At 39.8% G+C, this 14,724-nt stretch overlaps 2 protein-coding genes across 3 annotated transcripts in view; both read right to left on the bottom strand.

Moving 5' to 3' along the window:
* The window catches only part of ciita (class II, major histocompatibility complex, transactivator), a 22,326-nt gene extending 17,253 nt beyond the window's left edge, over positions 1 to 5,073 (bottom strand). For both annotated transcript variants that reach the window (XM_032537652.1, XM_032537651.1), the window contains exon 1: positions 3,583 to 5,073. In XM_032537652.1, the coding sequence (XP_032393543.1) occupies positions 3,583 to 4,858 (1,276 nt within the window). In that variant the 5' untranslated portion in view covers positions 4,859 to 5,073. The remainder of the gene's footprint in view (positions 1 to 3,582) is intronic.
* A 2,062-nt stretch (positions 5,074 to 7,135) lies between these two features.
* nubp1 (nucleotide binding protein 1 (MinD homolog, E. coli)) overlaps positions 7,136 to 14,724 on the bottom strand; it is a 10,397-nt gene continuing 2,808 nt past the window's right edge. The window contains exons 4-10 of the mRNA XM_032537661.1: positions 14,383 to 14,451; positions 13,388 to 13,420; positions 13,195 to 13,285; positions 12,660 to 12,814; positions 10,123 to 10,233; positions 8,141 to 8,327; positions 7,136 to 7,628 (exon numbers count right to left, since the gene is read on the bottom strand). Of these exons, the coding sequence (XP_032393552.1) occupies positions 7,576 to 7,628; positions 8,141 to 8,327; positions 10,123 to 10,233; positions 12,660 to 12,814; positions 13,195 to 13,285; positions 13,388 to 13,420; positions 14,383 to 14,451 (699 nt within the window). The 3' untranslated portion in view covers positions 7,136 to 7,575. The remainder of the gene's footprint in view (positions 7,629 to 8,140; positions 8,328 to 10,122; positions 10,234 to 12,659; positions 12,815 to 13,194; positions 13,286 to 13,387; positions 13,421 to 14,382; positions 14,452 to 14,724) is intronic.

Raw genomic sequence — 14,724 nt, forward strand, 5'->3', positions numbered from 1 at the left:
TTTTGCTTGTCCAGAATTGGAATAAATAGGCTCCAATAAAGGAAAAAACAAATCTGGACCTCACTAATTTCTACACGACCCTGCAGTTGCAAATTCTAGTTTGGCCTGACTTGTTGCCTGATAACAGGAAAAACAAAAGGCCTCAGCTATGAGGAACTAGAACACCATGTTACATGCTCTGTCACAGCAACTACAAAAATACAAACACACAACTACATGCAGCACAACACAGGGTCAGGGTGACAAAAGCTGAAAGAAAGCAACAACAAAAAGCCTTGAATGTTGCTAAATGTTGCTCATGAATGAGTGAAATTCGTTGATGCTGTTACAAGTTGGAGACACACCCCTACACACATCCAGGTCGCCGCGTATTGGCATGCATTTGTTTGGTGTTGCCAAAGAAACATGCTATTCTAAGAAAAGAAATCACTTTCTTTTTATTTCCTGGAAGTCCCCCCAAATACCCTGTTTTCACTAACTTCCCCTGACAACGACCTCTCATTTCATTTACTCATGCGCTATTTTACACATGGTGGATAGGTTGGAGTAGATCGAGCCACCATACAGTTTACAGTGCACGCCATGGCGAAAAGTTTGGAGCGCAAAGTCTTACCAAAGATAACAGTAAAAAGAAACCGAGATGTCAATCAAACTCTTTTTCAAGCTTGGGTATGTTTTATATGATTTAAAGGCAGACAATATAAGACAGCAAAAAGCCTTTTAAAAAACGTCATTTTCTTTATGCATGTTACTTAATAATGCAAGATGGATAACACGATCAAAAAATCGTAATTTAAAAAAAACGTTAGTTAAAATGTTCAATCAAAACTCATATCAACAAAGAAACCCTCAAACGACATGTTTTCCTTGACCATGCTTGCGCTCCGGAAAAACGCGGCCAAGTCCCCCCCCCCATCAGAGCCGGGACAACAGTACCTGCAGGGTCCAGCCTCACTGGATGAGGATCCACTGAACTACTGCTGCGTGTTCCCAGTGCGATGAACTCCCAGGCGCTGTGTGTACATCAAACGCTGCATATGTCCTCAGATGACCTAAAGCATATATGCAGTCTGGGCGCGCACCTGCCTGGTCTAACAATACCCTCAGCTTCTTTCCTTTTACTTTCGCTTTGACTAACTGCGCATCTACCATAGACACGCCAAACTGTGGCGGTTTGGACAAGGACCAGCAGCAACATTTTCTTTCTGGAACCGACTGCAGTTTCGGTTTAGGTCTTCAAGTAACTGCTTTCATGAAAATGTTTTCAAAAGCCCATCATCACTGAACCCAGATGTGGTGGGTAGGCTTACTTGGGGATGAGATGGAGCACAGTCAAAGCAAAAACCTACATAACTGTAATTTACATTAACCAATGTGTTGACTAAGACTAGATTAAAATCAAAGGCAAACTAACCTGACTCATAATCAGGGGATGGAACTAAGCCGAGTATACTTACTCAAGTACTGTCTTTAAGTACAAGTTTGAGGTACTTGAACTTTACTTGAATATTTCCATTTATGCTACTTTATACTACTACTTCACTACATCTCAAAAGGTACTGTACACAGTATTACTTTGGCTTGTGGCCCCGGAGGTGAAATGGTTTCCAACAACCACAAGGTTGGGGAATTAATCCCAGGTCATCCGGCCACGTGTCAAAGTGTCCCTGAGCAAGACATTGAACCCCAAGTTGCGCCCCGGATGCTGTACGTATAGCTGTTCTCTGTTCCTAATACTTATGATGGGTTAAATGCAGTAATGAAATTTCACCACATTGTACTGTGTGTATGTGTTGATTAGGAATAAAGTTTGCTCTTTTGACTTTTGACTCCACTACATTTATTTTATAACTTTAGTTACTAGTTACTTAGCACATTTCGATTACTACAACATACAAATCAACTAATACATTATGATAAATAGGTTAAACTGCACATTCATGCATCAATGATTATAATCTAGTAATACTGCGACATATACTGTATATGATTCTGAAATGGGCCATTTTGCACAATGAGTACTTTTCCTTTTGTACTTTAAGGATATTTTGATGCCAATACTTCTGCACATTTACGTGAGGATAACTTTGGATGCAGGACTTTTACATATTTCTACAGTGTAGTATTGCAACTTTTTAGAAAAGTCGACCACAGTGATAATACAGGAAAAGACCCAAACGATCTGAGTACTTCTTCCACTGCTGCCTGTCCCCTGAACACACTGTAAAAAAAAAAAGTATCTGTAGACAGCCCAGGCTCCACTAACAGCAAAACACCCAAATTGGACCAAACTGGGGGGTTAGTGCTCAGAAGCCCGGAAGGGAGGGAGAGGGGACGGGATGAGTAGGTGTTTGGTGTCCATTATTATCATTACTGTGTTATTGTTATTGGGTGTTCTGTCCCAGGTCAGCTCATTACACTTCCCTTTATTTCCAATATTTCCCTCTATGTCCAAGGCCCTCTTTATTTTCTGAAATAACAATATAAGCTTAATAATTGCCTGTTGCATAACAAGCACAAATGTTTATCTTTTCTTTACTCAATCAAGGTGCCCTTAGCTGTCTTCCTTGTGTTACTGTATGTACAAGGGAGCTCAGGGAACTTTACCTCTCAAGTGGAAAGTACCAGGCTTACCTGTTTTTCAATGCCAATTAGTGCACTTAGGCTTTGCCTGGCTGCTACACACATACCATCATTACCAGTCTGCCCACATAGCGATGTGTGTGTGTGTGTGTTGTCCTCACACACCCATCAAAAGGTTTGGCAGAATATTTTGCAATATAAGTTTTGGTTTATTCTGTAGGCTAACATTAATAGCCTGGCAGAAAGTCAAGCCCGGACGGACGGACGGACGGACGGACGGACGGACGGACGGACGGACGGACGGAAGACAGACAGACAGACAGACAGACAGACAGACAGACAGACAGACAGACAGACAGTTTAAACCTTGAAACCCTGTGATAATTAAACAATATTTACCAGATAATACTATTATCTGTCCTCCTAACAGACAAACAACAAAGCTCTTTTTTTGGTGAATCTGTAGAGGGCAGAGCCCACTGGTGGACTCGGTGGGGCAGATAACGGCAGCAAAAGATCCTTCTTGGATGTCTCTATGGTAGATTAAACGTATTTCATCAGTGCTCTTGCACTGAAGAAAATGCAGTGAAGCACCCTCTTGTGTGGCGTTAACATTTTGGAAACATGATGCAGTGCCATATGGGCTGCCTTACATGATAGAAAACCTTTTCCATGCTGGTCCGCCAAAGCATGCAACTGGTACACTTTAAATTTATTCCACCCCTTCCCCTCAAACCGCCTGAATCCTCCCCTGGCAGGGCCCACCCAATTTGCAGCCTGGTAAAAACTCAAAGTGAAACTGAAATTAAAGCTTGCCTATTCATTTAGTATTGTTTAGTGGAACGCCTAAAAGGGAAAATGGAAAGCACCTGGAGATTGTGGACAGAAAAGACATGTCTTTCAGACAGTATTCCTATTTCTAACCGAGACAATTTCTGTACATATGAACAGTCAGAGCTAAAAAGATGGTAGAAGAGCAGAAAACACAGTGACACTTACCCCAGTGTAACTCCAGCCTCTCATCTTTTTTATACTCATAAGAGTGAAACGAGTGATCTTGTGCGTCAGCATTAGTGTCTGTTGGTGTGCAGGGAGAAAATAAATGTGCAATGTCTTCTGCAAATCCTGCATCGGTGCCACATTGTACATCTCTCATCAAACAGAGCAGGTCGTCTGTTGTGTCTGTGGTCCTGTCAGCTACCCAGCAGACATCCAGACCGCCTTCCAGCCTGTCTGCGATGTTATTGTTTGTGTCTGTAGCTCCACAGGCTTGAACAGGTAAGGCATTTCTTCCTGCTCCAGAGATATTAAAATGATCCACGTTCAATCCAGTTGATGGCAAACTGTCAAATGTAGATAAACAGAGTCCTTTTTGGGCCTCTTCTGTATCCAGTGTGAAGCTTGGGTCTGCGATCGCCTCGGTACACTTAAAGTTGTCAGCGTACAAATCTAATGTCCTGCAAGCAATTGCAAGCTCTGTTTCCTCTTCCATATTTAAAACAGCGCATTGTGCTTCACTGTCTGTCACTTTGCTTTTACTTGTTGCACAGCGAGCAGTGATACCAGGAACTAAGGGCAGCAACATCTTCTGTCCTCTATCCCAGTGCTGCCACAGAGGGACAGCTATCCTTCGAGCTGCCTCCTCTACCTGCTCTAACCACTCCTTCCTAAATTTCAATTTCCCCTCATCTACTCTTTCATTATCACTTTCTTGCTTCTGCATTAATTCTACACTACGCAGCAGTTCTGTCATTTCATGATCTAATCCGAGCCCACATTGGTAGTCACATACTCTCGGTGTAAAAGAGAGCCTGTGATTGAGAAAGGGTTTGTCCGTCACTGGTCCCCCCCTCAATTCCTTAATTAGTTTCTGATTATTCTCGTGAATGACTTGATATTCATATAGAGGATGATTTTTTGGCCTGGACCATGTGCTGTCATGCTCATCCACTGGCGACACAGACTCCGATGGGATCTGGTTGTGGTCAGATTCTGTAGACTCTGATGATCCACAGTTCCTCACCTGGTTGAGTTGATCTTGGTCTTGAAGGTTCCAGTAGGTGGTAGACCCTCTGGAATTTATCATATCAGATCCTGGTTTACATGCAGTAGGTGCAATCCCCTCAATAAGTTGGTGGCGACTCAAGCTCTTGCTATAAGCCTCTGAGATGATCTGCTCCTCTACCAAACCCTCCAGCAGAGCTCGGATCTCAGCAGGAGAGGCCCAGGTCAGAGCCAGCCGCACACCGTCCAGAACCTCCTCGAACTGGGGCATGGCGACGGCGTCTCTTCCTTGGACATTAATGTCTAAAAAAAGACAGCTGCTAACAGAGATGACTGAGTTTTAGTATTTTTTTTTTTTTTAAGGGGACAATGATTTTGTTCAGAAGGCGTTCCCATTAAAAGAGGGAGGTGTTTGTGTAGCATAAGGGGAAGTGTGTGTGAAGGTCTTTGGTCACTAATAATTACATGTATTTGAGGGATTGGAAGTTGTCTAAACAACGCACACCTAAATGCCACGCCTCATTTACACAATGCTTTACTTCATTAATTGCCCCAGCCACACGCACTGCTGTTGGTGCTCTTCAGTGTTAAGAACAGTTAATTTAAAATAATGGAAGACACTGCTGCTATGCTAAACTCTTAAGGCAGCGCAAATATCTTTTAAATAACCCTCAATATTAAAAACATGATTTATTTTATTTAGTGAGAAACCTATTTTGTACCCTCTCTATAAGGTTTCCTGTGTATTGAATCCTTTAGGCATCATAATATATTAGTTATCATTATTATAATGTTTAGTCTTCAATTCCTTAAAATTGTTGTGCTTGTATTCAAGGAGAAAGAACTGACTTTTGTCTGTATTTTTTCGCGATTATTGTATTTTTTTACATAGACTGAATTGCCAAACATGGAAGAAAATATTGAATTGCTCTAAGTCATAATTCAGCAGACTGCCACCAACACAATCCTAAAATAACAGTAGAGCCAAGTGTGAGAAACATATTGACTGTTTGGCTGCTGTTTGTTTGTCTGTTAGCAGGATGGAGAAGTAGTTTCACATGTACTTTCTAGTGAACCCTGGAGGAACTACGGCCAAGTATAGCAAAAGTACACATGAGGACACTCCTAGACATAAATAAACATGATGGCAAGCATGGCAGTAGAAAAACTTGGTTTACAAAACATTATATATATATATATATATATATATATATATATATATATATATATATATATAAAACACCATGAAAATAGCCAATATCATTAGCAGTGAAATATGTTGGCAAAACACTATTATATTGTTTTAATATTAAAGACAATTTTATCTCAATAAGTAGCTGTAACTCAAAATACTGAAAAGTAAGTGGTCTAGGATTGCCTCCATACGTCTCTAACAAATCGTTTCCCGACTCGCCAAATACTGGTGTTTGGTCACTCGGTTCTCAGTTTAGGTTGCAGTTACTCCACTACAGTATATCTTTACATAAAAAATATGTGTTAGCTGCTATATTAATGTGCTGAATGTTGAGTTTCAACTTTGATTTATAAACCGACTGAAGAAAAAGGATACCACATTAACAGTTTTGTAACTTAAAAATATAGATGATTTATGGTGATTCCATGTTTGGTAATTTATTATAAAAGTCAGTTAAAACAAGTGCATTACACAAAACAATCGGAGTTTAAACCAATGCTTTATAAGAAATGTTTAATCTAATTTGAAAAAATCATAATTGAAAATCAGAGACAACTGAGTTATTCCAACTGTATGTCAACTTTGAAAGAAAATTAAATACACATTTATCCTACAGCTTTCACATATGAACATGAGAAAGTCAAGTTTCCTCATATGCACAGACTGTATATCTTAGACTTAAGTATATTATGTAGATCACTAAAATTCATACATACATGTTTTTTTTAATATTCACTAGACCTGCTGAAAACAAAGCAAACTATCTTTATTGCTTGAAAGGTAACATATCCATGCAGACTCCTTAATTCACTATGTGGAATGGTTAGTTATTGAGAAATCTAAATCAAATTAGAAGTTGTGATTGTATGCTATGCTAATGATACTGTGCTCTGTATTTAGAGGATGTGATCAACTAGGGTTTAAATCCCACTGTAACCATGGACAGTGAGGACCGGTGGATCCACAAATACGATTTAGGGTTGCCAAATGTCTTTGCAGGATATTGTCAAATGTTTGACACTGTTTGTTTTACTACATGATCAGAGCTTTAAATAGCATCTCCTATACTGAAGCACAACAGTCCTACCTTTTTTCAAATATTCGGTATCTAGGGATGCACCACAGCATCCACAGCAGTCTGATTCCGGGACAAAGAGACAATAAACTACATGTCATCACAACATGAGAGGGCCCTACCAGACGGAGTCTCTGACACTGAAACATGAATGGATAAGTCTGGTCATGGTCTACATATTTTTTTATTGTCATCTATTTCCATGTACGGACCAAAAATAATACATTGATTCATGAAGTATTGCATTTGAATACAAAGCCTCATAAAACTGCCTCTGCTGCTGTAGAATCATCGAGCCACTGCTGCACTGAAAAACATCTTCCTTTGTCACGATGAATAGAGCCCTGCAGTTTATCTCAAGTCTGAATCCAATCCTGCTGCTATAAAACACTCACTCGAACACCAAATGTGTATTAATCCACAGCTGAAAATAGTCCCCAATAAATGCACTGTTTACTCCTGTTTGAGTAACATTCAATAAAAACTACAGTGCCCAACTGGTGTAGGTTTAAGCATACGTCTTCAGTATAAACCAACAGGCTTATTGTTAAGGGCCACATAGAGGCTGTGTATTGCTGACAGTATTGAGAAACACATTGTTGGCAATGACATTATTGTGCCTATGTGTATGTGATTCTAATTCAGTAGTTAATCATTTCTACCACACGCTCGCCCTGTGATCTCGCTCAGCGTTCTGGTCCAACATGTCATCGGGAGATCAGGCAGACCTCTGCTCCTCTGTCACACGGTTGGAACAGTAGTCCTTAATACCTGGTGGAGGAGAGACGATGATGATTATGGTAGTTTTGATGCACTCGATGATGATTTCCAAGGATACAAACAAATGCACCTTCTATAAAAGATCTTTGTGTGTGTGTGTGTGTGTGTGCACGTTTTCTTTTTAATCAACTGCCTGCAAATTGTTGTGATCATCGGTTATACAAACCACATTTGAATTCCTATACTTTAATCTCAATCTTTCAGTAGAGTTATTTAATTTTGGTCTCTTCTTCTTCCCCTTTGGTCGACTGCTTCCCATTTGTAAAAGTAGTCACTTCTTCTTTCATTAGATTTAATCGGGAATCGGGACATTAAATAAACCATCCAGTCATCAAAAATAATGAGGGACTTCACTGGAAGCGGTATGTGCGTCTAACTTCCTATAAAAAAAGGAATGCAGCAAAATCCACATGAAGTGATGCGCGTGGTGGCCAACCACACGTCAGAGAGGCTTGTGTATTTGTGTGTGTTTGTGGAGTGTTTATAGTCTTGTAAACACTCACTCTGCACAATACTCAGGTAGACTTTAGCAGCAGGAGAGTCAGGTACTTCATTGAGGAAAGACTTGCCCTCGTCGCAGCTTCGTGCTATCCTCGGGTCTAGAGGTACCTTTCCTAGCAGGGGTAGATCTAGATCTGCACACATTCGCTCCGCGCCCCCGGTGGTGGGAGGGAAGATCTGTGACGTGTTCTACAAGAGAGCGGACAAGTTATGTAAGCATTTTTCGAGTCTCTGGACACAAGAAAATACATAGGATCTGTGCTACTCTATACATGATCAGGAATGGAAAAGTAGAAAACTGGCCACTGTTGAAATCCATCATAATCTTTTGTTTCGTTATAGTCCGTATCATCAATGTCATTTCAACATGTCTGTAACACCTGAAATTACTGTGTATATACGTCTCACTTTTCAACATCTGGTTTAAACACAGGACACATTGTATAGTGTTTTAAAATACTTTTTTCTTCACAGACTGAAGCCGTTTGTTACTTTTAAAGGCTTTTTTCTGGCTTTTTTTCAAAATACACACCACCAGAGTTAATTTTACAACGAAAAAACATATTTCATGTGGCACGTGTTTTAAATAGCCATGTCAAGGCCGGTATTTAAGCAGCACAAAACACAAACGTGGCGAACCGCCTCGGCACAATTATCAGCAAACACACAATAAATATCCTCTGCTCTCATGTTTCACCATAAAAGAAAGAAATAGAAGACTGGCTTCTTATTGCATGTGTAGACTGGATCTCCGTGGCGCATATAAGGCCATGTTACAAAGGGGCTTGTATTGGCTAGTAAATTCAAGTAGATCAGCCTTAGCCTAATTCTAATCTGTCAAATCTGCCGGCTAATGGTAATGTTTTCTGTCGGAAAGCAGTTTTTGGATTAGGGTGACACCTAAATCATGGTTGCAGCTGTCGCCGTGGTCCTGCGCTGTGCCCTGCTACACCCTGCTATGCTCTGCAGTGCACTGCTACACCATGAACTACTACAACTATTTGTAGTCATAGTTCCATTATCTTTATTGTGATTATTGCCACTAATCATTACACCCTCAACCGGCCTATATGTACACACACACACACACACACATATATATATATATATTTATATATATGTATAGTGTGTGTAATATATGTGTGTGATATATATTATATATATATATATATATATATAATATACACACACTTACATACATATATATAATAACATACATACATACATATATATATATATATAATTATATAATATAATATATACACATATTGTTCATAATCACTTCAATTTTATTGCTGCTAAATTTGATAGTTAGCAGATAAACTGACCACACATAATATATACTATACATATATATATATATATATATATATGTGTTGGTCAGTTTATCTGCTTAACATCAATTTGCACAATAAAATGGAAGTGATATGAACAACACAGAAATGTATCATTTTAGATAAAACGGTGTTGACAAGTTTTCCTTTTTGGGGACATCATTTGAAATTGGGAAAAATTAGAAGTTGGAAAAAAGGTTATAAATTGCAACATATCGCAGAATATTTCAATATGTTTAAAATCGCAATAATATTGTATTGTGGCATAAGTATCGGGATGATATCGTATCGAGAGGCGTCTGGTGATTCCCACCCCTACTAGCTTGTGTTTAGACCTAATTCAGACTGCAAGGGAAGCACTTTTATAACATATTGTTAGCACTTATTAAAGAAGATGATAAAGCTTTAATGCTTAACTCTAAGTCCTAACTTGTTTTACTTGAAGAGTAACTGTCAGCCACTGTTCCTCTTTGCTTTATGTGTCCCATGAGGCTTTGGCAAAACTGCCCAGATGTCTTGTTGATGTATTGCTTATGTGATGTTTCCTTATGATAAGTATAAGTTATAAAAATAAATGAAAAAAACAATCCAATCCGAGAAGTCGTTAATTTATTTGTCTGACACACTGTGTATGTAACTCTGTCAGTGACCTTGCATGTTGGACAAACGAAGCCACTCATGTTCTCCACTACTCCGATGATCGGCAGCTTGACCTTCTGACAGAACCGGATCTCCTTTCGCACATCCTGCAATGATACCTCCTGGAGAGAGAAAAATAGAAATGGAAAGACATGAAGAGAAATGCAAAGCAAGAGAGGAGACAGGGGAGGAAACAAATACACTGGTGACAAGAGTGAAAGTTGTTTTCCCTTCCCTGCACAACTGCTATCATGGTTACCCGTGGGAAAAGCAGTTATCCCCGATTAACTGAGCAGCTCTCATGTGTACATGTGTTTAAATGTTTTGAGTGTGAAACAAAATAAACCTCTACCTCTTTGATAAAGATCTTGAAGCTCGTCTCTTGATATTTAAAAAAAAAACTGGCTCCTTTGTTTGGGTAATTCCCACATCGAGTGTGGTTAGTTTTAGTTAAGTGAGAGCTGATGGAATGAGGAAGTGATTCTACTGCTGTCTGACCTCACAGGTCCAGGCCAAATATAAGTATTAGGAAGTGTTTGCTCAGATTAAGTTGTTCACTAAGTTTAGTTAAATGTACAGTTAGTACATCTGTTTAAAAACTCTTCTCATAAAACCAGATTCTACTCCAAAACACTGTAGTGCAAGCATGGATTGAGTTAACCTGAGCACACCAGAGACTTCATGAACATTAGATCTGGATCAGATAGCAGGAACACTGGAGCATTGACTTTATATTGTCTGCATTAAAGATTATATGGGCTGATTTAAGAGTGTGTTTATTTATTAATATGTTAATGCGTGTCGGTTTGCGTTGGTATCGTTGCTTGGCCTTGATTGATTGTCATACAAACAAGCCAGAAGTCCTTATCAAACCACATGTGAGAGAATGTGCAGTCAACAACTAAAGCCTGGCAGTTTTATGTCACGTGTGACAGTAAAATTTATACATTGGCTTGTATACTACCCATAGCTTTGATTGAATGCGTACCTTAGAAGGACGCCTATACAACTCCCTCCCCCCTATTAAACTGCATTGATCTTGCATGATTTTATGATAAAACAGCATCCTCTGTTGTTTTCCTTATGGTAGTTGGTAAACCTAATATCCACCTAACAACACTCACATAAACACATGCATACAAACAGTGGGCCTAAGCGACGCACCCCAAGCATCAATCCATATTCTATCTATATATAGTCATGTCTATCTTCTCTTCCAGTCTTTCCACTGCTGGATTACAATTTAATGGGAGCGAGGAGCTAAACGTTTTAGGATGGTGACCGGTGTTGCACCGAAAGCTGTGACCCATCAGAAACTGTAACTGCAGAGGGCGCTGCTGCACGTCGTCTGCCCGTGCAAGGTAGACAATGGAGGGCAAAGAAGAGCGTCTACGCAAACGCCGTAAACGTTAAGACATTACATCCACGGGTGCAAGCTGTATGATTATTCGGGGTTTGTTATGCTTCCTAAAAAGAAAGAGTGAACCACTGGTGACCATATTAACCACCTCAGGTCTAGTAACATTTATGTATCTAAAAGTAAATAAAATATATTAAAGTCAAAGTCAAAGTACTTCTATTGGTCTCCCTAAGGAGAAATTTGTTTTGGACATTGAGTAACTTACTTTGCTGCAAGAGTAACAGACAACAACAAGCACAGGGTTAAAAACAATTAAAAGACAAATGTACAGTCAACATACGTATGGGCTACTCAGGGGGCTGTGCAAATTGCAGATTTAACATTTTCTATACTTAAATAAGATAAAAGCCATACTTCAAAACAAAAAACGATTAAAAACAATTTCATTCATCCATCACAGTCACAGATATGCATTAAAGAATTCATAGTTATAAGAATTAATCATTCATATTAAGGTACATTTTCTCTGAAATGTTTCTAAACATTATGTATATATTTCTTTGTGACTGCATGCGTGAGTTACATTTGTAATAACCTACCTAGAACCTTACACCAGCACCTACATTTAAAATAATCATATTCTACTGTAAAGAAAAGAAAGAACTAAATATTTAATGGACTAGCACAATGGGTAAGTTGTCAGAATAGGTGACCCCACTGTAACTGCTTGCTGAAGGATTAAACTTCAAAACATCATACACATGATTACCGATGCAACACACAATGTTTACTGCAAACTGTACATTGTTTGTCTTCAAAATAGTAGTGTAACCTTGCTGGAACAGTTTCCCCATGGAGAGTAGCACTAACATGATTGCATAATGCAAGGCGGCTGTAGCAATGTTGTATTTTGATCACAGGGTAGATTCTCTCATTTTTGGTCTGTTAATTCCGTTGTGGCTTTTAGCGCTACTATCACTATCATTTTTAGGCTCTGGAGTTACATTTAAAAAAAACGACAGTTGAACTCCAGGTGGTTAAAATTATTTCTGGGAAATCACTGAAGTACATAGCCCATCAGTTGGAGTCAATGTAGTCACAGATGATAATTTCCCTTAACAGTCGCTGCTATTGGTATTTATATTAGGGTTATATGTGTGAGCGTGTGTGTGTGTGTTTGTGTGTTACCTGTGGTGTGGTGATGATGACAGCTCCATCAACGTGGGTGGAGCTTAGGTACTGTACGATTGACAGATGTTCGTCAGACGTGCCGGGGGGCGTGTCCACGATGAGGTAATCCAGTTCCCCCCAGTCAACATCCCTCAAAAACTGCTTGATCATCCCTGATTTTAGACAAACACCACACAGATTATAATGGTGTGACATTTAGAAAAAGTGAGATACATTTTATCCACTCAAATCTGCAACCACTGACACTGACAAAATATGTTTTGGGGGTATTTTTGTATTTGTTTGCTCTGGGATGGGGGGTGGGGTGGCGTTGTTTGTATGTTTTTTATTTATTTACAGGCGACTGCAGATGTAAACTGGCCTGTGGCTAACTCTGGTACAATGCATTAAATGTTAACATTTATGTTTAAAATTGTACATGGTCCCTAATAAATGAAATAAACTAAACAATTTATTCTCTTTACCTATACAGTATTTATTTATTGTTTGTTGCACTAATGAAAGGATTCTAAATCCTGAAAAACAACAATACCATTCTTCTTGGGTCCTCTCCAGATGACAGCATCGTCAGGGCTACTGAGTAGGAAGCCAATAGACATGACTGCCAGGTTGTCGTCCACATACTGCAACATAGTGTACACACACACACACACACACACACACACGTTAAAAAAACAATTTCTTTCACAGTAAACACAAAAGGAAAATTGATTGAACTGACTCACCACAGGAGACCAGCCTGAGCCACTCTGGTGAACCTGTGCACAAGAGAAAAGATTACAGACCTACTCTGAAGTAAAAGCTTAATATGATTGATGTCAAAAGATAAAATAAAAATAAAAAACCTTTACAGGATGTTTGTGTATTGCTGCTGACATTTCAGAATCCAAATCACTCTATTTGCCAAATGCATCAGCAGACACAGGAATTTGACATGGCAATCAGTAACACAGAAGCTCAACAAACAAACACTGTATGCGTACAGCTGCATAAAGCATCCTTAAAACAATTAAATATATAAAATAGTCCAAAGATAAAATACTGGAAGTGGATCAGCTGTTCAGGAGGGAAATGGCTCTTGAAAAAAAGCTATTGAGGTTGCGTGACGTCCTTGTCCTCATCGCACTGTACCTTCTTACCGAGGGTAGCGGCCTAAAAATGTGTATCAGCAGCAATCTTAGCTGCCCTCTTCCTGACTCTGGCCTCATACAGGTCACTGATTGACAGCTGCCTCTGTCCAGTCAGCCTCTCTGCTGTGCACACAATGCGCTGCAGTCTGTTCTTAGCCTGGGCCGATGCTGAGGCAAACCATACTGTAATGGATGTTGACAGAAGGCTTTCCACAGTGGCTCTGTAAAACCGAGACCGAACAGAGCTGGAGACGTTCAGCTTGGTTAACGGTCTTAAGAAAGCATTCCACTGTGAGCCCTCTTGATAATGGAGGGACTGTTTTCCTCCCATTTCAGGATGTTTGTGATGACAGTGCCTAGGAAGTTGAATGACTCCACCTCCTTAACAACAAAGCTCTTGATGGTTAAGGGTGGGAGAGGAGATGGGGGCTCTGCTGAAGTCTATCACCATTTCCATTGTGTTTTGTTGGTTAAGCTCCAGATTCTTGTTGTCACAGCACGCAACCAGATGAGACACTTCCTGCCTATACGCAGATTCGTCATTGCCCTTAAAAAGGCCGACCAACATGGTTTCTCTGCCCTTAGCTCACCTGTTCTCCCTCTAAGCCCATGATCCTTGGAATGGATGGACCACAGATATCTACATCCAGCAGGGCAACCTAGAACACACAGAGAGAGAGAGAGAGAGAGCGCAGAATACAAATACTCTTAAAGTGCTTCCACACGCATACAAACTTGGAAAAATAACTATCCATGCTGTTTTGAGTGAGATACGGTTTTTGAATTTGTCCTGCCTTCAGTCTCTTGGAGAGCTGTTCATAGTCTGCACGGCTTTCTACGTCACTAGCCGAGACGAGGTGGCTAATCGTAACATGCTGGTGCTAGCATGCTAGGTCGTTCTCAATGGCAAAACACTGCTACAAAACACACTA

This window comes from Etheostoma spectabile, chromosome 15 (assembly GCF_008692095.1).
Source record: "Etheostoma spectabile isolate EspeVRDwgs_2016 chromosome 15, UIUC_Espe_1.0, whole genome shotgun sequence".
NCBI lineage: Eukaryota > Metazoa > Chordata > Actinopteri > Perciformes > Percidae > Etheostoma > Etheostoma spectabile.